General features: G+C 32.5%; 1 protein-coding gene across 1 annotated transcript in view; it reads left to right on the top strand.

Annotated features, from left to right (window-relative positions):
* The first annotated feature begins 1083 nt into the window (after positions 1-1083).
* Obp73a (Odorant-binding protein 73a) overlaps positions 1084-26818 on the top strand; it is a 35033-nt gene continuing 9298 nt past the window's right edge. The window contains exons 1-3 of the mRNA XM_089632053.1: positions 1084-1543; positions 17115-17208; positions 25504-25604. Of these exons, the coding sequence (XP_089488179.1) occupies positions 1454-1543; positions 17115-17208; positions 25504-25604 (285 nt within the window). The 5' untranslated portion in view covers positions 1084-1453. The remainder of the gene's footprint in view (positions 1544-17114; positions 17209-25503; positions 25605-26818) is intronic.

Below are 26818 nucleotides of genomic sequence, written 5' to 3'. Positions count from 1 at the left end.
AGATTTCTTACAATCAAACTGAATACTACTCAGTTTTGTAAGACACTGTAAAATATAAATGTAAAAAAACAACTGAATAAAGAAATCATAAAAATATATATATAGTATTCTAAAACTTACAACGGGGACCCTCCCCTCCATTTGTGTTATGTATATTATTATATTACACCTAAAATAAAGCGTGCGTCAATTTTTATTTTAATAAAAAATATCTGCATGGGATATTTGCAAAAAAAAAATCTTTGCCAACTGGAAAACAGTGGAAAACTTACTAATTAAATTATTTGTTTTCATACTTTTATAGCGCAATATTATCGCACATTTTTTGCACATACTTGTGTTTTATGAAATGAGTTCAATGTTTATAATTCTTTAATACTCAATCTAATCATTTCCTTAATGAGTATCAAAGAGACAAAAAAATGCTATAAAGTATCCATTCCAATGCAACCAGTATCAGCAAAACTTTCACTTGGCTGTAGGGGGGCTAGAACTAGAAGCTTGCCCAAGTTGCGTCATAATTATTATGTAGTTTGTAGTTAGGTAGGCAGAATTATTTTCTTCTACGGCTGATTACATTACGCGGTTACAATCAGGCTCGTGATAAAACTTTAGTTTCGCCATATTAATTACGCTCATGTACCAATTTCGAACAGTGTATTTCATATTATGAAGTGAAAACGTATGTGCGTGTCGCGTATGAATTCACAAGACCTTGTCTGTGTTTTCGTTTAAACAGCTGTTTATTACCATATATTTTTAATGTTTACAGCAGAATTAATGTGGAAGTCTAAATTTTGCACATGTTGGCCATATGCTGGCTATAGATAAACGCAATTAAAAACGAAAACGTAAGATTTTCACGGTGTTCACAAATGGAACGTTAGAAAAAAACTTGTCGGTAGGTACCGAATGGGTTTTTAGGCGAAGTACCCGCTTGCAATTAATCAATAATGTTATGAGCAGTTAAAATATGATCTGTGGGTTCTAGTTAAGTTTTTTATTAGCAGAACAGTTTCCCGCGATTTAGGAACTCGGCACCTACGCTGGAGTTTGGGGCACCTTGGCAGCTCAGTGACGAGGGCCCTCTTGCGACCAGCGACCAGCGACTGTTGCATTTCGCATAACCAGAGCGCGTAACCACCGCGTTCACAATTTATTCGTGTCGCCCACTTTTATTTTTCGCAGTGACTCTCGCGTTGGAGTCGGAGCCTTTCTCAATAAAGCATTTAGCCTTTATTATCATTCCACGCGGGGACACCGACACACTATGACGCGCGGGCCACAGTAAAATCCACTCGAATAATAACAGTTTGACAGCTGCGCTTTCCCGCTGAGTACCTACCCGACGCGCTTTAGTAAAACACCCCCATTAGACATTTTCCGAAACCGTTCCGAATTTAAATTCGGGCGTGAATATTTTGTATTTATTTTTTTGTGTTAATATTTAAACATGGTGCGTCTAAACAGTGTTTTGTTGTCAGTGCTGCTTTGTGCATATTTTGGAATTTCTGAAACCTTCAGCGAGGTTGCTTCAGAAGGGGTATGTTTAATATTCATAAAACACTGACTATTTTTTGCGTAAAGCGTTGTATAACTAACAAAAATCTTTTATATGGGTAGGTACCTAAGCCACATATATTTTTAAAATAATTATATGTATCTAAGTAGGTACCTAACACCTAACTTCTGCATTAATTATAACTTTGAAACGTTGAAATCTTATTTATTACGTAGATTTATTGTGCCTATTTTCGAATGATTTATGCATGAAATTAAAGAGCAGAGGTCCCTCCGATTCATTTTTAAAATCCATGGGCGATTTCTAATAAAGGTCGTTTTCCAAACATGGTCTCACCACCGAGCCGGCGATGAATCAGTGCTGAAGGCAAAATCACCTCTGCGTAGGAGGAATTAGCAACAGTTGCTGTGTATTGAATCACCTTCGATATATATTTTTAGTACAGAGACTTATACTTATATTTCACATTGATTGGCAGGTTACCTATATTTTATGGTAAAATATTTTCAATCTGTTTAACTGTGTGATCAGTGCCATAAGTATCCATGAACATCGTTGTCATTCGTAGACAATAATAATTTATACTGCAGTTAAATTTGACAATCTCTGACCTTGTATAAATGTATGCGATTACAGGGGTTCAAAAATATATCCTTTGAATAGCAATGGTTTTTCATGTGGAATGTTTCTCAGTACTGTCATTCGGTGGATTACTAAGGGATTTTGGAAACCTTTCAAAATTTAATAAGTAGGTACTTAAACCTTTTTTAAGGAAGCCCTGAGGAAATTTCATCCTTGGGGATGCTGTATGGAGGGTTTGTTTAAGGAAAGGAAGATTTGGGAAGTAAAAAGTATGGGATAGGAATAAAAATTAAATGTAAGGGGTGGGTTGAATGAATGATGAATGATTTATCCCTCCCGATGCGGCGCAAGGCGATGGGTCAAAAGAGACCAGTAGGAGAGGCCAAAGGGTCTCCCCAAACTAGCCTCTCCCGATCTGGCATGCCACAGATGGTGGGCAGGTGCATCGCAAACACACTTCACACGATGAACCCGGGTACCCCTGCTAAATCACCAAACGTAACGAACCACTTGGGGTGACCTATGGCAGAGGTGTTCGTTATCCAATAAATGGTTCCCGGGGCGGCGGTATCCAAACACGCCCCCAAATAGTAGATATAGTACCGTGTTATAGAATCTCAATATTGGGAATGTGTACAAAAATGTTCACTTGTTCAAACATTAGCCCTGAAATGAATTGTGCTATACCCATTTCTGTACATACCTAATGACTATAGACGAATTGCAACAGATGGGAACCCCCTCGTGTTATTGATATTTTACTGTGAGTGAATAATTATGAATTTTTACATCTGTAATTGTAATTAATTAATCATATTATCTGATATTATACTAAATACTATTTAAAAAAAATTATCTGATAATGTGTTTTCTGCACAGTCCGGAGCCAGCGTGACTATGACATCCCCTATTCTTAGGTATGTTGTGAGGCTGGACAAAGGAGAAGGACATGGGAAAGAGCAAGATTTGGAACTATCTGGCTATTATACAGATATGTTTATCAAACAAAGCTAAATCCTGCCTGTTATCTACCAGTACATAATTTAAATAAATTGTAATAATATTATATGTCCATTAGCAGCATCGGGTTCGTTGATCAAATGCATTGTACCTATAGTTTTATATTAGTAATCGACGGAACAGTGGATGCAATCTGATAGCCATAAGTTGCAGAAATGTGTTATACAGGGTGTCCGTGGGTAATGTGCACTAACTTCAGGGGGGTGATTCTACAAGATTTTCGAATTAAAAAAATTTAAATTTTTTTTAGAAATTCCAAAGTTTTAAGGTAAAAAAGTTGAATTGTTTGTATGTGAAAATAAATATTCTTTGGAAAAATAATTTAATAAAGGGATAAAAAAGGAATTTCCAAAATGTTTTTTATATTTTTTTAACTTTTAACATCATGTAGAATCACCTTCCAAAGTTAGTCACTTTACCCCCGGACAACCTTGAGGTGATTTTTTCACTGAAACGGCGCTATACAAATCATTCAACTGAGTCTCACATGTTGCATCTATATGAATAATACCATAATTTGCACAATCAACGAGTGTCCTTATCTGGATTGCAAGATTTCTGTCGCCCCATACCTGTTTACGGAACATTCAACATGATTTAAAGTAAAGTACTTAGAATTATTATAATTCAATTATAAGTTTTGCTTATAGGTACTTGCCACTAACATCAATTACATGCAAACTATTCCGGTATTTTAAGGCAGATATTTAGTCTAGATGACTGAGGATAATATATAATATATTGTTATAACGTGTTACACATATTAATAAAACGAAGTACGCCTCCGCCTAAGTGATGGCCTCCCTGGTCCAGGGGTAAGGCTCTCGACTAGCAAGCCGTAAGTCGCAGGTTCAAATCTCGCCGTGCTCAAGTAAATATTATTCGATTAATTTTGAATTATTTCACAATTTACTCATTAAAAATAATATATAGTACATTTGCGGCACGTTCCAGAGTGGAAGACACTCTCAGTATCGCCCTGGTGTAAGACCACCATTCAGAATTGAAACGTTGATTGAAATAGCTTAAGCCATGTTTTGTGATCAAATCTGAATAACCAGGTACTCCCCTACCTTCATCTTCCCCTACCCTCTTCTCCTTCCCGTCCTCACTACCTTCAGCCTTACGACGTACCCCAATTGAGGATGCCACAGTCTCACTGACTCCTGACGGTTGGGAGCAGTTGGGACTCTTGTGCGGTTTCACATTAAAAAAAAACACCTACGTACACTACAGAAAACTATTTCTTTAATCAATACTAACTAATTAAATGATATTTTGGAAAAATAATTAAATATTGATGTTAACATAGCTACCATATAACATCAATATTTAATTATTTAAATAATATTGTACCTAACATCAATATTTAATTAAAATTAAATATTGATGTTAACATAGCTACCATATAACCCAGGAGTAAGTTGACGAACATTTTTTTTAAACTTTTATAAATTCAATTGAAAATCTGGTACAAAAATGTTGACTTCTTATCTTATTTTGTATGGTGAAAATTAATATTTCTAGGCTCCAAAGCTCATGATGAAATTGACAAGCTAGTTGAAAATAGTTGCGTTGAACATGAAATTCCATACAGTAAAACGGTGAAAATTTCATGACACAAGAGCTCACGGTTGAACAGCTTTTGCTGCTCGGCAATATTTAAAAATAATGTAAAAGGGAACCAATTTCGGCGAAAAGTACTCATTTAATAATTGCAAACCATTTAATCAATTTTTAGTAAATCTAATGTATTGGAACACGTGTTCATGCATTTAACTTGATAATATATAATGACGAAATGCAAAACAGGATTTTTATGAACGCATATTCCGACAGCGTGAAAATACATTTTTATATTAATAAAGTTTATCAATTCATTCTCAAATCCCGTTTTTCACCGAATTACAAATAATTTGAAGAAATTATTAATAAATTAGCAGGTAATCGGTACTCATTTTTCTCAATGTGGCGGCACAGCACATTTAAATTATTATTTCGAGAACTAAAAGGTTAATACAAATAAAAAGCACGTTTTTACTTGTAGGTATTTCAAAGTATTGATCCACATTATAAAATTAAAAACAACAAATAATCTGGTTTCATTGTCAAGTTTATACGATTCGTAACCCCACAGCTAATAAATGGCTTTAGACCGAAGGTTTTTTGTCGATAGGAAATAATTGATTAACAAAGAAAAATGCAAGGCTGACAACAATCATTCAACAGTGTCGACAAAACGATTACAATCGCTTTTATGTATATTGTCATAGGACACCAACCTTTGACTACAATACACAAAATTCAGAGTGCAATAACCAGTAGTTAATTATTAACTTTATTCAGGAAATAATTTAGGTTCAATGAACTGTACAAAGATAAGAAAATTAAATAAAAAAACTCAAAAATTTCTTACGAAAAATATTATTTTTAATGGTGGCTCAAATTTCTGTATCTTTTTGACAGAATCATTACCTGTTAATTTTCAAACAAGCTGCGTTTGAATTTCGTTTAATTTAGTTTTGGATTATGTAATCAAAAACAATGACTATCAGGAAAGTGTTTTTTTAATGGCGAAAAAATACGCTATTTTACTTAATGAGTAATACAATTTTAGATGTGGGTTTATCTAATAAAGACATTTAAACAGATGGCATTAATGTAGTTCTGTATTCACTTAACAAACAAGTGATCGGGCCATAATAAGATATCCTTACGTTGCAGCACTTGAAAATGGGACCAGTTATATGCATACCTAATCATTGATCGACACATTTGCAAATTAATACATATAGGTTTAACACAGTAATTGTTTTTTTTTGTTTGTTTGTTGAATTACGAGTAATAACTAGGCAATATAGTATAGTAGGCAATACTTTTATTTGAAAAACAAATTCTTCTTTTTGAAAAACTTTAGTAGGTACCTTATTGTCTGATTTGAAACTTCCACTGATAATGTCAATTTTTTTGTTATTTTTTGTTTTAATTTCATCTATTGTTTTAAGTCTAACTTTAGTCCATTGTGTAAATATGTATCAAAACTTAGAATAAAATTAAAAAAAACGTTTTTACTAAATCTTAATATCCATTGGCGTAGCGACCGCCCCACATTGGGCTGAAAATCGGCTTTCATAGACATAGAGACTTGAATTTTCAAGGGTATTTTTTTTGGCTAGAAATGGATTCTGCTGATCATTACTATGCTATAAAATGTCGTACGAAGCAATTGCGTGTACAAATGAAGGAGTTATAATTTTTTTAAGAAAAATTTGTATGGCGCTGACATTAAAAATGAGGCTATCTCTGGAATCATAAGGTTGGCCGTTCTATCCTTACACACAGATAATACTACTATTTATTTGTATTTTTTTGACATACTTCATATTGTGGCGCAAGGTGCGATTTTTTTTTTTTAAATCCTAAAGTGGAAAAAAAATCTTTTTTTTGTTGATGATTCATTTTAATGCTTAAATGCTTTACATATGAGTATGCTTTGTCTAGTTTACAATATTTTATTTACACTCCAAGCCAAAACACTGTGCACAGTGAGCTGAAAATCGCCTTTCATAGACATAGTGACTTGAATTTTCAAGTGTATTTTTTTTGGCTAGAAATGGATTCTGCTGATCATTACTATGCTATAAAAAATTGTATGAAGCAATTGCGTGTACAAATGAAGGAGTCATCATTTTTTTAAGAAAAATTTGTATGGAACTGACATTAAAAATGAGGCTATCTCTGGAATCATAAGGTTGACCATTATATCCTTACACACAAATATACTACTATTTATTTGTATTTTTTTGACATACTTCGTATTGTGGCGAAACTTGTGATTTTTTTTTTTTAAATCCTAAAAGTTGAAAAAAAAACTTTTTTATGTTGAAGATTCATTTTAATGCTTAAATGCTTTTCATATGAGTATGCTTTGTCTAGTTTACAATATTTTATTTACACTGCAAGCCTAAAAGCATTTAAGCATTAAAATGAATCATCAACATTAAAAAGGGTTTTTTTCAACTTTGAGGATTTTAAAAAAAAAAATCGCACCTTGCGCCACAATATGAAGTATGTCAAAAAAATACAAATAAATAGTAGTATTATTTGTATGTAAGGATAGAACGGCCAACCTTATGATTCCAGAGATAGCCTCATTTTTAATGTCCGCGCCATACAAATTTTTCTTAAAAAAATTATAACTCCTTCATTTGTACACGCAATTGCTTCGTACGACATTTTATAGCATAGTAATGATCAGCAGAATCCATTTCTAGCCAAAAAAAATACCCTTGAAAATTCAAGTCTCTATGTCTATGAAAGCCGATTTTCAGCCCACTGTGCGCCCGGGCGGTTGCCCCGTGGCTGCTTTATGACTGCGATACATCGTCGACGTTAGTTATTTCTCCCATAAATCTTTATTAATACTGCTTGATTAATTTATTTTCTAATATGTACATTGTAGGTACACTTAAGTTTAAAATGTGACGTATTTATGTGTTGCGTTCATAAATCTGCTATTACGTAGTTGGAATCCCTACATAGCAAATCATTATTTTATTATGACAAAAAAAAGTTTGCCCGGAGCTCGAATATTGGTCATTACAGCACTGTTGAATCAAAAAGCATGCAATGTTAGACTCAAGCAGCTGGATATAAAAAAGACTGGATTTGATTTGTTGAGTTCCAACTCTCCCAAGAGCCATTGGGATTATGTTATCCATATTCCTTTATTATGTTGTGAGATTTAAGGGAGCGGGGAAAAGAAGTTGTGAAAGCACCTTGATACTCAGATCTGCTCACTAAACACGGCTAAAGTCATTTGAAGCAACTTTAAGTTATGAATGCGGTCTGTCACAAATTAAATATAATTTATTTCGCCGGGACTGGACGCCCCGACCTCTAGAGTGTCTAGAAGTAAGTTTTATGTTTCCGATAAACCACCTCTTCCAGAGAGAAAAATCGTTTGACCACGAATGACAAATAATGGTAACTAATAGATTTGATGCATGTGTTTAACCTTCCATTGTTTTATGCATGCGTTCATCAGCGCGCCTCGATATGTCTCACCCACGGCATCTTTTTAAATATTGCATTTAATAGATTAAATGTGAATCAATGCCTGGTCGACAGCAGATACATGTTTCAATTCATAAAGATACAATACAATAGATAAAGATATTCGATTCAATACATAAATCGCACGTATATATATACACGCAACTAAGAATTGCTACAAGCTCCAAGTTGTATATTTTTTTTAATAAGGGGAATAATGGACCACTACAAACAAATTATAAAAAAACAAATTGATTAATCCTGATATTGCATAAAATCACAAGCTATAAAATGATTTAAAAGTCAGCTTCTGTAAAGTAGTTATTTTAAGTCCTTACAAAATTCTTCAAATTCCTTAAAAAATTCTTACAATGTTGGTACATTTTTTGTGTTTTGATATTTTCTATCAAACATATTGAAATATTGAGACAGTGTCCGTGCGCACTTTTTAATTAGTTTTATGACTTTGTAATCTAAAGCAATCCATGATATCGAAAAGGTTAGTCGTAATATAAATATCATTATATACACGGTATTCAAAAACTAGTGGTAAAGCGGGAAACTAGAGAACACGAAAAAACTTTTTATTTGTTCTGAGCATTTAGATATTGTTTTACAATTTTGGCTTATTCCGGTCCATTTTAAAAGATAATAAACAGCTGAAAGTAACCCTTTGCCGACCGATTTTTTCTTCAATTTTGATGTAAAAAATTCCTACTTCGCGCTCGATTTACTTGAAAAGGAAAAAATGTCCCAAAAATCGATTCCAAATGTGATGTATATTCATCAGTTTCCTGCTTTACTACTGGTTTCCGGGCACCATAATCTATCTACCATTTATACAAAGGAGAGTTTGGTGGTGTTTGGATTTTTATACAAATCAAATCTACAGGATTTTCCAATAAGAGGTGTTATTTTGATATTCAATCGTAAAAGAACAATGGTTTCGTTGCTTGTGTGACACATAGCGCCGTCTTGTTGAAAGTAAACGTTGTCCAGATCAATACCATCTAATTCCGGACATAAAAAATCATTAATCATCTCTCGATAGCGCTATCCATTCACAGTAACTGTTGCTCAAGCCTCATTTTCGTAAAAGTAAGGTCCAATGACTCCGCCGGACCATAAACCGCACCAAACAGTCACACGTTGAGGATATATAGGCTTTTCAACAATAACTCCTGGGTTTTCCGAGCCCCAGATGCGACAATTTTGCTTGTTGACGAAGCCACCGAGGTGAAAAATGACCTCATTACTCAAGATGATCTGCATTTGATTCTCTCAAGTCAATATTAAAAATTTCAGTGCGTTGTTGAAGCGTGTATTGTTCAATTTTTATTAATGACCTAGTTTCTACTTGTCAAATGTCAAAAAATAACAGCTTTAAAAGTAACATCTACCGAAATAGCGGGCTATTCAAAATAACACCTCTTATTGGAAAACCCTGTATTATCCGAAATTGATGAAATTTTGCATTCTTGAACTAAAAGAAGATTAAGTTCGCTGTCTTTTAAATTTTGTGTGACACATCACACGAACGCCCCAGTCTGTACAATGTAGAGGCAGGGGAACTAACTATTTCGCCACCAGGTTGGGCAGCGTTGTGAGGCGGGTTAGAATATCTACAATAATTTTCAAAAAACCAACCCATCCCCTTTTCACACCCCTTAAAATAGAATTTGATAAAATTTTGCACAATTAACCCGCAAAATAATAGAAAAACCTACTCTCTACATCTGATGCTAGTCAGGGCAAAGCCGCAAGACTTATTGAATCTAAAACACAAAATACGTGTATAAGGGTTATTCACAGATATACTCGAAGGAATTTATCATTCCGATATAACATAAAAACGTATTTCAATGTGATTTACATAAGAGATACGAGTTAATTTTACCCCAAGTCACCCATCACTTTGCTTGGTCCGAGTGCCGAGAGCGCGCGCAGTGCTGTCAGTTGTAGGTATTGCCCATTAGAAGTGAGTCGTTCGCGAACGAGTCGGCTCAGTGAACCGGATCTTTACACGGATCCGTAAGATCCGGTTCCCAAATCAGCCGCTCACTCGTTCGCGGATCAGTAGTGACTCACCCGTTCGGGAACGGTGAGCCGGTGACCCGGTGACCCGCTTCAGTCGTTCGCGAACGATGAGCCGGTGAGCCGGTGAGCCGGTGACCCGGTGACCCGCTTCACTCGTTCGGGAACCGTGAGCCGGTGAGCAGGTGACCCGCCAGACCCGAAGAGCCGACTCACCCGTTCGCGAACGAAGATCCGCATACATCGTTCAACGGATCTCACGGCTCGCGGGTCACTACTGACGTACTGACCGGATTGAAACGACATAATAATATTGGTATTCCCGCTTGCATTACATTTTAGTTGTTGTGTTGGCACTTATTTAGTTTATTATTACAGGAACAAGGACGAGTTATATTATGTTCATGGTTTATTTTCAGTTAATCATTGATATATCTAAAAATAAAATAATAATGTTGGTAATGAGCACTTAGAAGGACCTTTAACTATTATTCTCACACCGAAGTATTTTGTTTCACAACACATTTTTTATATTATTATTACATTCATTTAGGACACAATTAATTTTAAATGGATTTAAGTTTATTTTTATTGTTATATATTTTAATACGATTCGCTAATTGATTTTATAAACTTAATTTAAGGAAACTTTTTCATACTATTGACATAGATTGTAATTTAAAAATAACACATCTGACAATTTGACGATGTCATTCTGGACCTTTTTTGAGAAAGAGTTTGAAAATATCCTTTCACAGGGCACCGAAGTTGCTGTTATACATAGTATTTTTTTAACGATTGCATAAAGCCGGGGGTAAATAGCTTTTCTTGTGGAAATTATGGTAATTTTAAATTAAGGCTATTTTAAAGTACGTAATTATGTTTTCCGGGTAAAAAAATTAACAAGCGATAAGAATCGTGATTCAAAGATTACCATACGATTGAAGTTTGACGTTTCATACCAAAAACCTAACAATACAAAATATTTCTCGATTTCATTTTTTTCATTCATACAAAAGGGTATTCCAATAATATTGGGAATCCCTTTTGAATGTGATCATAAATATACGATATTTAGATCGATGTTCCTAGGCAAAAATATTTTCTTCGAAATATACCAGTCACCAAATACCATTTTTTGCGATTTCTCAAGGTTGTGAAAATACATGCGACCATAAACAATATAATTGCACTCAGCCTACTTAATTCGTTCAATCGCCTAAAGAAGCAAAAATGTCGGAATGTTTCCTCACGATAACAAGGTCCGATCTGACAAAGCGCTGTCCTGAGAAATGAGCTTTAAAGCATTTATCTTTACAGCTCATTTTTCCGGAGGGATCTTTGTCAGACGCAACCTTTTACACTGAGATGAAAAATCGTAAAAACCTAAAAATATTTTAAATACAACTTCTATAAAAGAAAAATGAAAATCGGGGGGGGGGGGAACCGGCTCAATCGAGCCGGTTCACTGAAGCGGATCTTTCAAGTGAACGGGACCTAGTGAAGCGGCTCCTTCAACTGAGCCGCTTCGCCCATCTCTATTGCCCATTATTGCCCAGTATTGCCCAGTTAGCCGCTCGGGTTTACTTTTACCGTCTGAATCATTATTTATTGACCTTCACAACATGACAGCTGCTAGCTGCTCTACTCCGTCCATTTATATAATGCAAATCTTATTGGTATATTAATTTAACTTAATTCTTGTTTGCGTTCAACTATTATAATAAATTGTTGTAATTAGATCTGGTAAACAAGGAATTACTGTTGCACCATGGGCCATGGATTTAGAAGATTTGTAAATGGCTTCAAAAAGTTTCAATTACATAATGATATGCCTACAATCAGTTTCCAATCCGATTTACGTCTCACCAAATTCCCACCAAAAACTTATTCCAAAACGATTCCATGATAACTCAACACAGTGACAATTCAACACACTTTTAAAAAGTAATATAAAGTCATTAGAAACGATGAAAAAAATTTTTTTTTTAACAACCTACATAACTCAGTTAGTAAAGTTTTTGTTTCATCACTTTCCATGTATAACTTTTTAAAGATGTGATGAATTATCACTGTGATGATTTATCCGGTTACCTTCCAAAACATAGTAAGAAAAATATTTTAAAATTTTATGGCTTTATTATATTATTTTTATCTGTTCATATTTTATCAAATTTTGGTGTGTAATATCCTTGATATTGGTGTATGAACTCACCCGTAGATGGTACTAGATTAGTCAATTAGGTTACCCATAGATGGCGTTAGCTGCCGAGTGGGTTGTAGGGGCTGAGGGGTAAATAAATAAAGATGATAATAACTCAAGGTCGAGGTTCATATTCTTCCAACCGTCTTCTAATTAAGAAAAGTAACTCTATCACTATTAAAAAACTTATCATTATCAAAAGTCCAAGTTGAAGCCGGAGTTTTATTTAATCAGAGAGTTTGTGAGAAACCCCGGAGACACAAAAGGGCCCATATTTGTAAATTTTTTTTTGATTAAAACTTGCTCATGTTGTGCAGAAAAACCTGGCCTACATAAATTATATAGCACTCAACTGCACGTTTCCGTTCTACGAAAATACTGGTATCAAAACATGAAAAAGGGTGAACTTTTGCATTTTTCAACGAATAAAACTACAACTACTTAAAAGTCAGACATATTATTATTTTTATTGGTGAAGTTGGCACGTTTCCTTGGTTATGCAGAGTGATTCTACCAAATAGGTACAGCAGTATAGCAGTGCTATGGTGGTGGACACTAGACACTGGACAGTCCGCACCTTGTACCTACCGACCCAAGGTGTCCGGCAATAATTGGTCTGCAACTGCAACAATGATGTAAAGTTGACTAGATGATCCATAGCATACACTCGGAGCTGGGATGAGGTATCTTGATGTTAGACATCCACTCGAAAAATCTTTTGCAATATACTCGGGAGTGGGAAAATAAACTGGAATTTTTCCTCTTTATTTCAAAATGTCGTTTTTCTATGTGAAGGGGTATGTACAATCAAAAGTTGAATCGATTTGTGCTCAGTACATTTATCACATTTGTTCAGTTTGCAATGTTTTCTGTGTATTTCAAATGCTCTTCATACATCTCATTTTTAAATTATCCGTAAAAACAAACACTGTTTTAGAAACTAGATTACATTATCTTTCCGGTGTTGGCATTCAAAATAAATGTAACTATTTCTAAATAAAACATTTTAAAATTAAACGTGAAAGATATTGTCAAAAACAATAACCACATTTTTACTACAATCATTGAAAAATTGAGAGAACTCGATATTTCAAAAAGACATTCGTTTTGCTTACGGAATTTGTAAGAAAGCTGTACCTTCACTTTTATCTCGGTCATTTAATTAAAAATAAGAAATATTTAAGTTAAACTGCTTGTTTTGATAGCGGAATATGAATTATTTATTTTGGATATATTAAGGATTTTATTAAAGGATTCCAGTTTAAATATTTGAAGAAATTGGAAAGAATTTTTATTTTTCTTTCTAACGTCAAAAAAATTATGTATTTTCGCATGATAGAAAAAAAGAAAAAATACTTTTTTTCTTTAAAATATGGACGCCCGGCCATATATGACCCTCGAACACTGGAGGGGTTAATAATATAGGCTTAGGTAGGTAGGTACTTACCTAATAAAAATATGGTTTTAAATAGTGTTTTTTGCCGGTTTTTTTGCCCTTTGATAATATCGCTTCCAGTATAGTGCCAATAGCTGCCAACTTGTAAGTAATCTAAAGAGAATATATCTACCGATTCTTCAATGCTACTTACGTAGGTTTCTACATTCGAACAACGAAAACTTTTTGCATACGTTTTTTAGACATACGCTGATTCTAATTATTTAACGGGTTGATTTTGGCACCTTAAAGCCAACTTTGTATAGTTTGTATCATTGGTCTATAAACATAAAGTCCGTGTTGCGGCTGCTGGGTCCCAAATCACCCATTGTGTGATATTCCGGGGACTTACCAAGCACAGAGAAGTTGGTCAACTCGTTGATCGAATCCTACAATTGAGGGCGCACGATTTTAGGAATCTCTTCTGCTCCATTGTGCTGTAATGCCCCAATATTGGAATTTAAATTGTTATTTAAGCTTTTTAATACTCAAAAGACACTACGTGATCTTTGATAGGAGGTGATATTTAATAAACTAAATTCAAACTTTAAATTGGAGACAAATGAAAATATCAAAGCTGTAGATAATAAATGAACCAGAAATAAGGATAAATAAATGTACTAAAATAATGGATAGTAAATGTACATAAATGAACCAAGGAATAAATGAACAATCCATATATCATTAAATGTCCATATGTATCTACCTTAATAAAAGATTTATCCATAAGTACACTTACTAATAATAAAATTAAATACACCTATTTTTATAATGTATTGCTCTTATAATATTAACGCAAATACATCATTACAAAACCATAAAAATTAACGTGTTATTAAATAATGATCTGGTTTAACCTGCAGACAAGCTGTCATGTGACAGCATTGTGAAAATACCCTGTAAACAAACAAGTAAACGATTGTAATAAATATGATTACACAAATAAAAAAACAAAACAAAAAAGTTATGTTTCTGTAATTGAGCGCATCAGCCTCCATATTTTGATTAAACCTAAATTTAAATAAAAAATACATATTTTTCAAAGACAACTGAACAAACCAGTTTGAATAATATTTTATATGTGCGTATAGATATTAGATTAAAATATAAAATTATTAATGAACCCCGCAATGCTTCGCTATGTCTTTCATGAGCGTCTTTGACTTCTTCCACCATTCACTACTACAGGTTTTCCAATAAGAGGTGTTATTTTGATATTCAATCGTAAAAGATCAATGGTTTCGTTGCTTGTGTGACACGTAGCGCCGTCTTGTTGAAAGTAAACGTTGTCCAGATCAATACCATCCAATTCCGGCCCTAAAAAAATCATTAATCATCTCTCGATAGCGCAATCCATTCACCGTAACTGTTGCTCCAGCCTCATTTTAGAAAAAATAAGGTCCAATGACTCCGCCGGACCCTAAACTGCACCAAACAGTCACACGTTGAAGATATAGAAGCTTTTTAACAATAACTCCTGGGTTTTCCGAGCCCCAGATGCGACAATTTTGCTTGTTGACGAAGCCACTGAGGTGAAAATTGACCTCATTACTCAAGATGATTTGCATTTGATTCTCTCAAGTGAATATTAATAATTTCAGTGCGTTGTTGAAACGTATATTGTTCAATTTTTATTAATGGCGTAGTTTCTACTTGTCAAATGTCAAAAAATGACAGCTTCAAAAGTAACATCTACCGAAATAGCGGGCTATTCAAAATAACACCTCTTATTGGAAAACCACAATGTTACTGTTAAAAAAATACATTGTATCGACTCCGTATCTCATTACGGTGCAGAGATATTGCTTTAAGTATTCTTCGGGCGTCCCCGACTTCTTCTACGACCATTCAAACGACTCTCTAAACACTCCTGGCACTAATAAGAACAAACTTTGAAATTTTTAGCGATATCGGTCGACTACTTTTCGAATTTTGTGAGCACAAACATACTCAGGCTGAATTTTTATATACTAAGATCATATTAAAGAAAAACATCGATTAATTAAGCATTCAACTCAATTGTGAATACAACTCTAAAATAAAACATTTTTACTCCGTATTAAATTACTGTTATACTTTCTATTATCGTTTAAAACAATAGATTTTATAAATAATCTACAACATATATTTTTATAAATAATCTATCTAACAACAGAACACTTATATTACGATTTTAACAGAAAAATAGTTGTGATATTTTAACCTTAACATCTGTAATTAATTATTAACGACTGTAACGGACTTTTGCACACTGTAATTAAAATACTACTTTCCAAGGCTGTATTAATGGGCGTGAATAAATTTTGGGTTAAAAACCGCGCTGACAGAAGCAGTGCAATCAAATATTTAATAATGTTTAGAATTTCATATATTTAAAAATTAAATTACTGTTCTGTGCCAAATTAATTGTGCTGTACTTATTTTGTCTCCGAATTACACTACATTAACTTTATTATTAAAACTTATAAAGAGTTGTGTGTATTTTTTTGTTTTTTTCAAATTTCTAACTGTACACAGTGTCCTGAAACTAGTAGTATAATCACCATATTAATCGTTTATGTTAGGTAAATTAAGTTTATTTCGTTGAATTGTCACCGATCATCTTTTTTCTATCTTAAGTGCTAATAAACTTAAAAAACTGTGTTTAATAAAATACTTCAGTTTAGTATTTACGTAAATCATAATAACACAAACAAAAATATTGTATAAAAGAGAAATTTGGTCGATTCTGATTGTGAATTTTTCAACGTAATTATAATTTCTAGGTTTGAAATTTATAACCAAGGGTGAAAAAAAAATTCTAGTCGTAGGATAAATTGGCTTTGGTAGATTTTTGTTAATCTCATAAAGAATCGATTTATTTGTCAAAGTTTTGAAAAACAAAAGAAAAATGGATAAGTCTTAGAAAATTCTTGTAGGGGGATATAATTCCGATCGAAAATTTAAACCGAAATATTGTGACATCATATGTTTGCCTTACTATATCCACCAAAGAAAAAATCCATGGAATAAACTTTCAAAGTTTTTCATTGGTGTATAGTATAATAAGTAGGCGCCGAATTTTATTGTCTATATATTGGCATATCTGTGGTTTTTTAGGACAAATTTGTTTCATAAAAAAGCCCAAAGTTATCAATCTATAAAAGTTGATTTATGGATTCTTGTTAAAAGTCGATCCACGCGAAACTTAAGATAAAGCGTAACTCCTAACCTCAAAAGATTGGGAACTTCATGAAAATAACTTATGTATGTTTTATTTTCAGGAAAAACGATGCCAAAACCCGCCAACCGCCCCACAGAAGATAGAGAGAGTAATCACACAATGTCAAGAAGAAATCAAAATCTCTATTCTCAGAGGTCAGTTTCAAATATTTATATAATGATTTACATACCTTTTGCTGAGGTCAATGACATTGTGAAATCCGTGCATAATCCAATCCACTATTATTTTACTGCCATACCAAAACAGCAACGAAAATTGCGTGAAATTGTGAAGCCATATAAGTAATTTCCAATTATAATCAATGATATGGTTGAAGTGTAAGTACATACTACAAATTGATTTTGTATTAAAAAAATAATGATTTACTTATGTGAAACGTTACTTCTCATAACGCAAAAAAATGAGTTATGACAATGGAAATATACATTTTTACCCTTACACCAAGTAATTGTTATGTTTATGTTTTTCAGTTCTGTAAGTAGGTACTTAATCGGGCATTTTGAACTTCCAATTTTTATCTCTATAACATCGGAAGGTTCGTAGATCGATATATAAATGAGCTGAGGAATTTAGGGCGATTTGGTGACAATTTTTTATGGTATTTGTAAATTTAAAATTTAGATTTAAAAAAAATGTAAATTCATCAATAAAACATTATCAAATGCCTGCAGGGTCTTACTAATTGATGTAGAAATGGTACTTTTGTGTTGGAAAGGTTAATTTTCAACATAATTTTGTTTAATTATATAAAATTTTCATAGGTATTTGGATTAACATTCGGAAAATTAGTGCATGAACGGATAGATCACCATTTGAGACTGGATTTTAATACTAATAGGTAATAGCGGAGGAATATATGTCAAAAGCCAATACACAAAATAATTAACTATACAAAGGAATGCAATATTATTATGCGCTGCAGTAAACTTTAAGGTCGGCACCAATGGATGGATTCAACTTCGATTGTAAGAGTCATATAAAACATTATAAATAATAAAAATGTAATAATTTCAATCATCAACTAAACATTTGTAAACTTGGATGTATAGATAAAATAAAATAAATTTATTAAATGCATGATTCAAACAATTATTATTAGTATTTTTTGGGTTACTTTATTTTTTTTTGTACAAATTTAGTAATAATTTTAATGTAACTTTGAACTAATATTCGATTAAAATAATGGGTAATACAAACTTTTGAGGTAAAAATATTTTTATTAATAAACAACCACAAAGATTCAGTTTAACACAATAGTAAAAAATATTGTTTAGTTAGACTAATCTAACTAATAACTCTAACTAGTTTAGAAAAAAAATCGTTTGCATTTTTTTAGCAATTTGATAATAAAGTAAAAACGAATATTTAAACTTTTTTTATAAACGCACTAATTTTTACTCACATAAATATATAATTTACATTAACCTTATACGCGTCATAATACCACAAATAATGCCATAAACATTTCCGTTTGCAATTTGAAGTCATGGGCACACATAGATACCTAGACTATATTATTTTCCTAGAATTGATATAACCTACATACGTTAGTTCGTGAATGTTTGTATATCTACCAACTGCCTACCATACTTATATTTTCTACAGTTCAATGTTATTTTTGTTTTAGAAAGTACGAGCATGTTGTTTGCGCCCAAACATCATTTGCGAACTTAATTATCTTGAAATGGTTCACGAGCGAAAAGCCAATATTTGAACATGAGGAAACAATGTTTGTTGTGTACATGGCTTTAAAAGTGAAGAAAACTACATCAATACAAATGCTGTATTTATTTTCTATTTTATCACTTCCATTGAAATTTAATACTATTTATTAGTATTTAAAAGTACAATGACGTAAAGCTTTCTTGTTGCTTAAAACAGACATTCTTGTTGTGTGAGAATTTTATTAATGGAACATACGACATTAACATCAATAAAACGGTTTAATATTACTTTGAAAATATATTAATGGTTACATCTTTCCTCTGCCTTATTGCATAATTATTCCCGACTACAGAGAAGATTTTATATTACATAAAGAACAATCAGACACAAAAGTGTTAAAAGGTTAAGTTGTACCTAATACTAATATTCTCCGTAATATATTGGAGCATTAACTGTTTTATGGAGGACATAAATAAATAAATAATCGTGTTGTAACACTGCTATATTATCTGCTTTAGATTGTTAACTAAAATGCTGTTAAAACGTTCTGTTGTTGTCGTCTGTCTCTTCGCAACTTTTTGGCTCGTCAATCGGTTTCACCCGATATGATCAAAGGCGGATGGCACATTAGGCAACTGAGCCTTGGTAGATTTCCATATGAATACATTCGGCGGACTACTTTTCTAGAATAAGCCACGAAGGTCGTACTTAATTACTGCATAGACTGTTTCAAGTTTCAGGAGGCGCTTACTATATTGTTTACTTGGAACTTGGAACGAAATAATAAAATTATATTGTGATATTTCCTGTGAACATTTTAATGTAGTCTCAAATTAATATTGTGTTTCCTTTGTTCGTATTTCTATCTTTCTGAACCAAGTACCGACACGTAACGCAATCGTGTGCAGGTGAGGTTTATGACAATGCCAGCAGGTGTAACGACATCTCCCTACCGTAAAACAGAACCATTTTCGAGTATGGATTACGTCTTAATGAATGCAGATTCACAACTGATTTCCATTTCATTCGATGGAAAGTAATTCCATGTCTGAGTATCGTGTGAAAATGTATTGTTGTTGAGACAATTGAAGGTTGTATTGTCTCCACAGTACATTTCTTGCACGATATGGGAACGTTTGTATGCACAGTATCTATTCAAAATAAATATGATTTTAGCTCATTAGTGGATTAATTGGGAGAAATTGCCGTTGATAATTTATGCAATCTCTTAAGACTAACCACATCATCACGAATAACTTGTTTTTAACAAGTTATTGTTTTTTTAAATGATTAGATATTTATGTGATTTTTACTATTCATTAGATGCAAATTCTGATTTTCAATACATTTTTATTATTCATTCTTTCTCGCATTTGATTCCGATGAAATGTAAAATATTTGTTAAAATAGGTTGTCATTGATATATTAATAGAAAATTAAATATTATTTTATTAAGTACCTACGTAGTTTTAAGGCTGGAATAAAATACAAAAAATATATATTTAATGGTTATATTGGATAGAACTAACTAAACTACAAGAATTTAAAGGTTATATTGGGTAGAACTAACTAAACTACGAGAGTTTAATGGTTATATTGGTTAAAAAATTGACTAAACTGCAAGAATTTATTTAAAGGTTATATTGGGTAGAATTAGCTAAACTATAAAAATTTAAAGGTTATATTTGGTAGAACTAACTAAACTATAAGAATTTTTGCCGATAAAATAACATATTTTAAAATAGGTTTACTTGTTGGTTATTGTGTTTTAACTCTCAGTATCCACATTACGAATATGGCCAACTGCGGAAATCCGTTCTAATCTTCTACAGTTTTAACCTTATGGATTATGTGTTAAGACTAGTACGATAATACTTTCAACTTCGTGTTTCAATGGATGCTCCGTTGTGGCGAATCGGAAAATCGAGGCCAATCGATTCTTAATTACTGTCAACGTGAATCGCATATTTCCTCAACCGCAAACTGTGTTTAATTTCAATAGTATGGTCTGTAAGCTAGATGTATCGACCTATCAGGCGTATGTTTACATATTTGAGAAGGTCCCAAGTAATATAATTACAAAGTATGATTTAAGATTTTCACGGCCAAAAGTATTTTTGTTATTTGTTTTTGGGGTATTATGCCGTGTTGCGCTAACTCCTTCTTTAGCCAACGTTTCGGACAGCATTGCAGTGTCCATCATCAGGGCAGATGTGTTATTTGATAATAACACATCTGCCCTGATGATGGACACTGCAATGCTGTCCGAAACGTTGGCTAAAGAAGGAGTTAGCGCAACACGGCATAATACCCCAAAAACAAATAACAAAAATAATTACAAAGTGTTCCTTTGTATGAAAGCTAATTAAAATTTTACAACTTAATAATTAACAATTGCAGGGGAAATGTTGCAAATATGTAACGCAGTAGTTTTATCGGTGACCGGATAAATCATCACAATGATAATTCATCACACCTTTAAAAAGTTATATAAAGTCATGGAAAGTGATGAAACAAAAACTATTAACTGGGTTAAGTAGGTTAGGTTAGGTTAAAAAAAATATTTTTTCATCATTTCTAATGACTTTATATCACTTTTTAAAATTGTGTTGAATTGTCACTGTGTTGAGTTATCATGGAACCGTTTTATCATAGAGTATTGTCGAAAATAATATTAACTGTGATGAACAATTGAGAAATTACACAGGGTACTGCTTACTTAATATTAAATCTGATGCCCAGGAATGCGGCTATTTTTTTTACTATTATTATATAATATATACTTATGCAGATCGTTTCGTAACGAGGTATCTTCATACCATGCCTAAAGTAGAGTTATATTTTTTTTTTTTTATAAATTTAGATTAAATTTGATAATATTATTATTAAGTTCTGCAAGTGTTTTAGTTTTTTATTATTGTGACAGCTGTTTCGGCTTACAAGGCCATTTTCAAACTGTGGTTAGTCCACATTGAGACGACGTATTTATATTATTTCAAATGTAAATTTTGAAGGTGCATACATTGATTTATTACTGGTTAGACCGATGCCATGATCTATTGGTGGTTAAACCAATCTATGTTTTCCCCTCAGTAAATGGTAATGAGTTCTTAATTATTTACTAATGACTTTATTGCTATAAATTATTTGGGTGCATTATACTGCTTGGGTTTTGTGAAAATACTGAGAAGTGGTGAGTAAATTATTTTCCGTACTTTATTAATTAGTGTTAAATTTGGGTCATTCGTTCGTTTATTGATTTCTAATTGTTCAAGTAAATTTAATCTAATGCCCTTTTTTTCTATATGCAATGGTTTAGGACCCTTGTTGTTAAGTGGGGTATGATTATTCACCAAGAGATGTTCTGCGAATTTTGAGGATGTGTTTTTCTTCGCATCTCTTGGTGAATAATCATACCCCACTTAACAACAAGGGTCCTAAACCATTGCATATGGAAAAAAAGGGCATTAGATTAAATTTACTTGAACAATTAGAAATCAATAAACGAACGAATGACCCAAATTTAACACTAATTAATAAAGTACGGAAAATAATTTACTCACCACTTCTCAGTATTTTCACAAAACCCAAGCAGTATAATGCACCCAAATAATTTATAGCAATAAAGTCATTAGTAAATAATTAAGAACTCATTACCATTTACTGAGGGGAAAACATAGATTGGTTTAACCACCGATAGATCATGGCATCGGTCTAACCAGTAATAAATCAATGTATGCACCTTCAAAATTTACATTTGAAATAATATAAATACGTCGCACAGTGGGCTGAAAATCGGCTTTCATAGACATAGAGACTTGAATTTTCAAGGGTATTTTTTTTGGCTAGAAATGGATTTTGCTGATCATTACTATGCTATAAAATGTCGTACGAAGCAATTGCGTGTACAAATGAAGGAGTTATAATTTTTTTAAGAAAAATTTGTATGGCGCTGACATTAAAAATGAGGCTATCTCTGGAATCATAAGGTTGGCCGTTCTATCTTTACACACAGATAATACTACTATTTATTTGTATTTTTTTGACATACTTCATATTGTGGCGCAAGGTGCGATTTATTTTTTAAAAATCCTAAAGTTCAAAAAAAAACTTTTTTTTGTTAATGAATCATTTTAATGCTTAAATGCTTTACATATGAGTATGCTTTGTCTAGTTTACAATATTTTATTTACACTGCAAGCCAAAACACTGTGCACAGTGGGCTGAAAATCGCCTTTCATAGACATAGAGACTTGTATTTTCAAGTGTATTTTTTTTGGCTAGAAATGGATTCTGCTGATCATTAATATGCTATAAAATTTTGTATGAAGGAATTGCGTGTACAAATGAAGGAGTCATCATTTTTTTAAGAAAAATTTGTATGGAGCTGACATTAAAAATGAGGCTATCTCTGGAATCATAAGGTTGACCATTATATCCTTACACACAAATATACTACTATTTATTTGTATTTTTTTGACATACTTTGTATTGTGGCGAAACTTGTGATTTTTTTTTAAAAACCCTCAAAGTTGAAAAAAAAACTTTTTTATGTTGAAGATTCATTTTAATGCTTAAATGCTTTACATATGAGTATGCTTTGTCTAGTTTACAATATTTTATTTACACTGCAAGCCTAAAAGCATTTAAGCATTAAAATGAATCATCAACAATAAAAAGGGTTTTTTCAACTATGAGGATTTTTAAAAAAATAATCGCACCTTGCGCCACAATATGAAGTATGTCAAAAAAATACAAATAAATAGTAGTATTATCTGTGTGCAAAGATAGAACGGCCAACCTTATGATTCCAGAGAAAGCCTCATTTTTAATGTCAGCGCCATACAAATTTTTCTTAAAAAAATTATAACTCCTTCATTTGTACACGCAATTTCTTCGTACGACATTTTATAGCATAGTAATGATCAGCAGAATCCATTTCTAGCAAAAAAAAATACCCTTGAAAATTCAAGTCTCTATGTCTATGAAAGCCGATTTTCAGCCCACTGTGCGTCGTCTCAATGTGGACTAACCACAGTTTGAAAATGGCCTTGTAAGCCGAAACAGCTGTCACAATAATAAAAAACTAAAACACTTGCAGAACTTAATAATAATATTATCAAATTTAATCTAAATTTATTAAAAAAAATTAAATGGAGTTCTACGAATTAAACACAAAAACAATAAATAGAGTTATATTTAGTCTATGTGTCTAATAGTTTACTGTTAAATGTTTTATTAAAATGCCGGCCTCCGTGGTCGAGGGATAAATCTCTCGTCTGGTCGCGGGTTCAATAAATTTTAATGTATACATTTGTGTTCTTTTACAATTTATTAATTTAAAATAATATAATATTGCATACCTGCGTCACGTTCCAGAGTGGAAGATATTCTCAGTATCGCTCTGGTGTAAAACCACCATTCAGAATTGAAACGTTGCCTTGAAATTGCTTAAGATGTGTTGGGTGACCAGATCTGAATAGCCAGGTACTTCTCCATCTCCTTCTCCTTTCCCATCTCCTTCCCCTCCCCGCAATCTTTAGCCTCACATCATACCCCAATTGGGGATGCCATAGTCTCACTGGCTCCAGACCTTGAGTTGATTTTCTGTTAGGCCTCTTGTGCGGTGTTCATATTTAAAAATAATAATAATAAAAATGAACAGTACCTACTATGATTTCATTACTTCCTAGTCACTTCTTTGCTACACTTCATTTTGATGAAAATGTCAATCGTGATGTGTTGTTGGAAGATAAATGAACCTCACCCTTCTAAGGATCCTGTTTCAAAAATAGCATATTGTTTTGGTATGCGTTTAACAATAAGACTAGATCTATCATCCGGTACATTTAGACAAGAATTTTTTTAACTTTTCACCTCCTCCATGCATTCGAGATCCGAGTAGGTATATTGTAGGTACCCTACAAAATTGTGCCTGTAATATAAATTTATTTGTTATGTGTACATATCTATCTACTTGGATAAAAATTGGTAGTTCAATTGGGTTTATCTGCCAACTTCAGAATGCGACCTCTTTTCAAGGACTTTATTTTCAATACCTTTAATATCGGTTGGTTGACTAGATACGAACTCTTGAATTCAACACGTTTGTGGAACTTAATAATATCATTATCCATTGCTTGTGGTTTGGAGGATTTCATCGGAAAAATTATATGGGTAGTGGTTAACTTCAACAAATTTTAATTTATTAAAAAAATATCCTTTTATAAACTATTAGCTTTAATTTAAAATATTTTTTTATAAAAGTAGCGGAAATAATCTATGAACAGGTACCAAGGTATGTTTTTTTAATATTTATTTTTAATTTTCTTTATTCAGTGCGTTGTTTATTACAGTCATTAAGAATTTTTAGACCACCAAGCTAGACACATTCCCGTGTTGTAAGTCGAGTATGTGTATCAATGAGCACACATTGTTTTCCCAGTGACGTGCAATGCTGTATGACCAAAGTTATGCAAATTGTGCATTCAATATATTTTTTAATTTTTATTTATTATCATCTGCTGATCGTTGTTGCCAACTGAATAAAATTTGCGAATTTCTTATCAAACTCTTTGAAAATATTTTTTTTGGATCAGAAATTTGTTGATTTTTTTAATTTTTATTATTTTATCATTTTTCTAATGGTAGGCAAAGCTTACCAGTCTTTATAGAATGGGTTATAGACAGCTTATTGATTTTTTCGTTAGGCGCAACTAATACTATTTCAAACACTAACCTTTCGTTTGATCATTTTATTTCAGAGGCTCTTGACGTCATCCAGCAGGAGCAGATGATGCCAGAACAAAGGACGAGAAACAAGAGAGAAGTTCCATTTACGAGGGATGAAAAACGAATCGCTGGGGTGAGTGACAACCTATCCATTATCCCATGATATATTCCTTTGCTTCTTATAATAATAGAAGAAATAGAACGATTCCATAAATAGCACATACGAGTATCTACATAAAAAGTTTTTAAGCAAAAGATCAAGACGAAAGGGCAATTGTGAAACCCGGGTAAAAATAATAATACATATCAACATGAATATTATTCAATTACAAAAATTCGGATATTCCTTCAATGTTTATAATAAATGTTTAGTGCTATTATTTCATCGATATTGGTTTTGTTTTTGCCGAAGCGATATTGGCATATCCAATGGGTTATTAACGATTGAACTGCAATTAGGTACATAGTTACTAACCACTTACATACAAACTAAAAAAATACAGTGTGTGGCAAGCCTACGCACGACGGAAGTGAAACTTTTATTATTCTTCTCTCTCTCTTTTCATTTCATTCTCTCATTTTTTCTGTCTATTGACATATTTATAAGTAGCATATGATAAAAAAAATTTAAAAGTTATAAAAATATGGGATTCGAACCCAGGTCCTGCATAACGAGTGTCGAACGCTCTGCCTCTAGACCGCGAGGAGAGATATTTCGCGCGACGCGGCGTTATCGGCCTTGATTAGTAATTTTAATGATTCAAAATAAAAATAATTAATCAAAATACCGAGCGACTCTACCGGCTCGATTTGTATGCTATATTTCGACCAAAATATCATATAGGTATCGTTAATTAAAGTAAAGGTAAATTAATAAATTAAAGTAAAGGTAAATTAACAAATTTATGTAATTTTTTACTACATTATTACAAATCGTTGATAAAAAAATAATTAATCAAAATACCCAGCGACTCTACCGGCTCGATTTGTAAGCTATATTTCGACCAAAATATCATATAGGTATCGTAAATTAAAGTAAAGGTAAATTAACAAATTTATGTAATTTTTTAGTACATTATTACAAATCGTTGATAAATAAAAATAATTAATCAAAATACCGAGCGACTCTACCGGCTCGATTTGTAAGCTATATTTCGACCAAAATATCATATAGGTACCGTAAAGTAAATTAAATTTAAATTAACAAATTTATCTAATTTTTTACTACATTATTACAAATCGTTGATAAAAAAATTAAAAGTTATAAAAATATGGGATTCGAACCCGGGTCCTGCATAACGAGTGTCGAACGCTCTGCCTCTAGACCGCGGTTATTACGTATTCGAC

The sequence above is a fragment of the Hesperophylax consimilis genome, chromosome 1, assembly GCF_061612785.1.
Source record: "Hesperophylax consimilis isolate HC1 chromosome 1, BYU_Hcon_1.0, whole genome shotgun sequence".
Classification (NCBI taxonomy): domain Eukaryota; kingdom Metazoa; phylum Arthropoda; class Insecta; order Trichoptera; family Limnephilidae; genus Hesperophylax; species Hesperophylax consimilis.
This window is presented reverse-complemented; position numbering and strand designations above follow the sequence as displayed.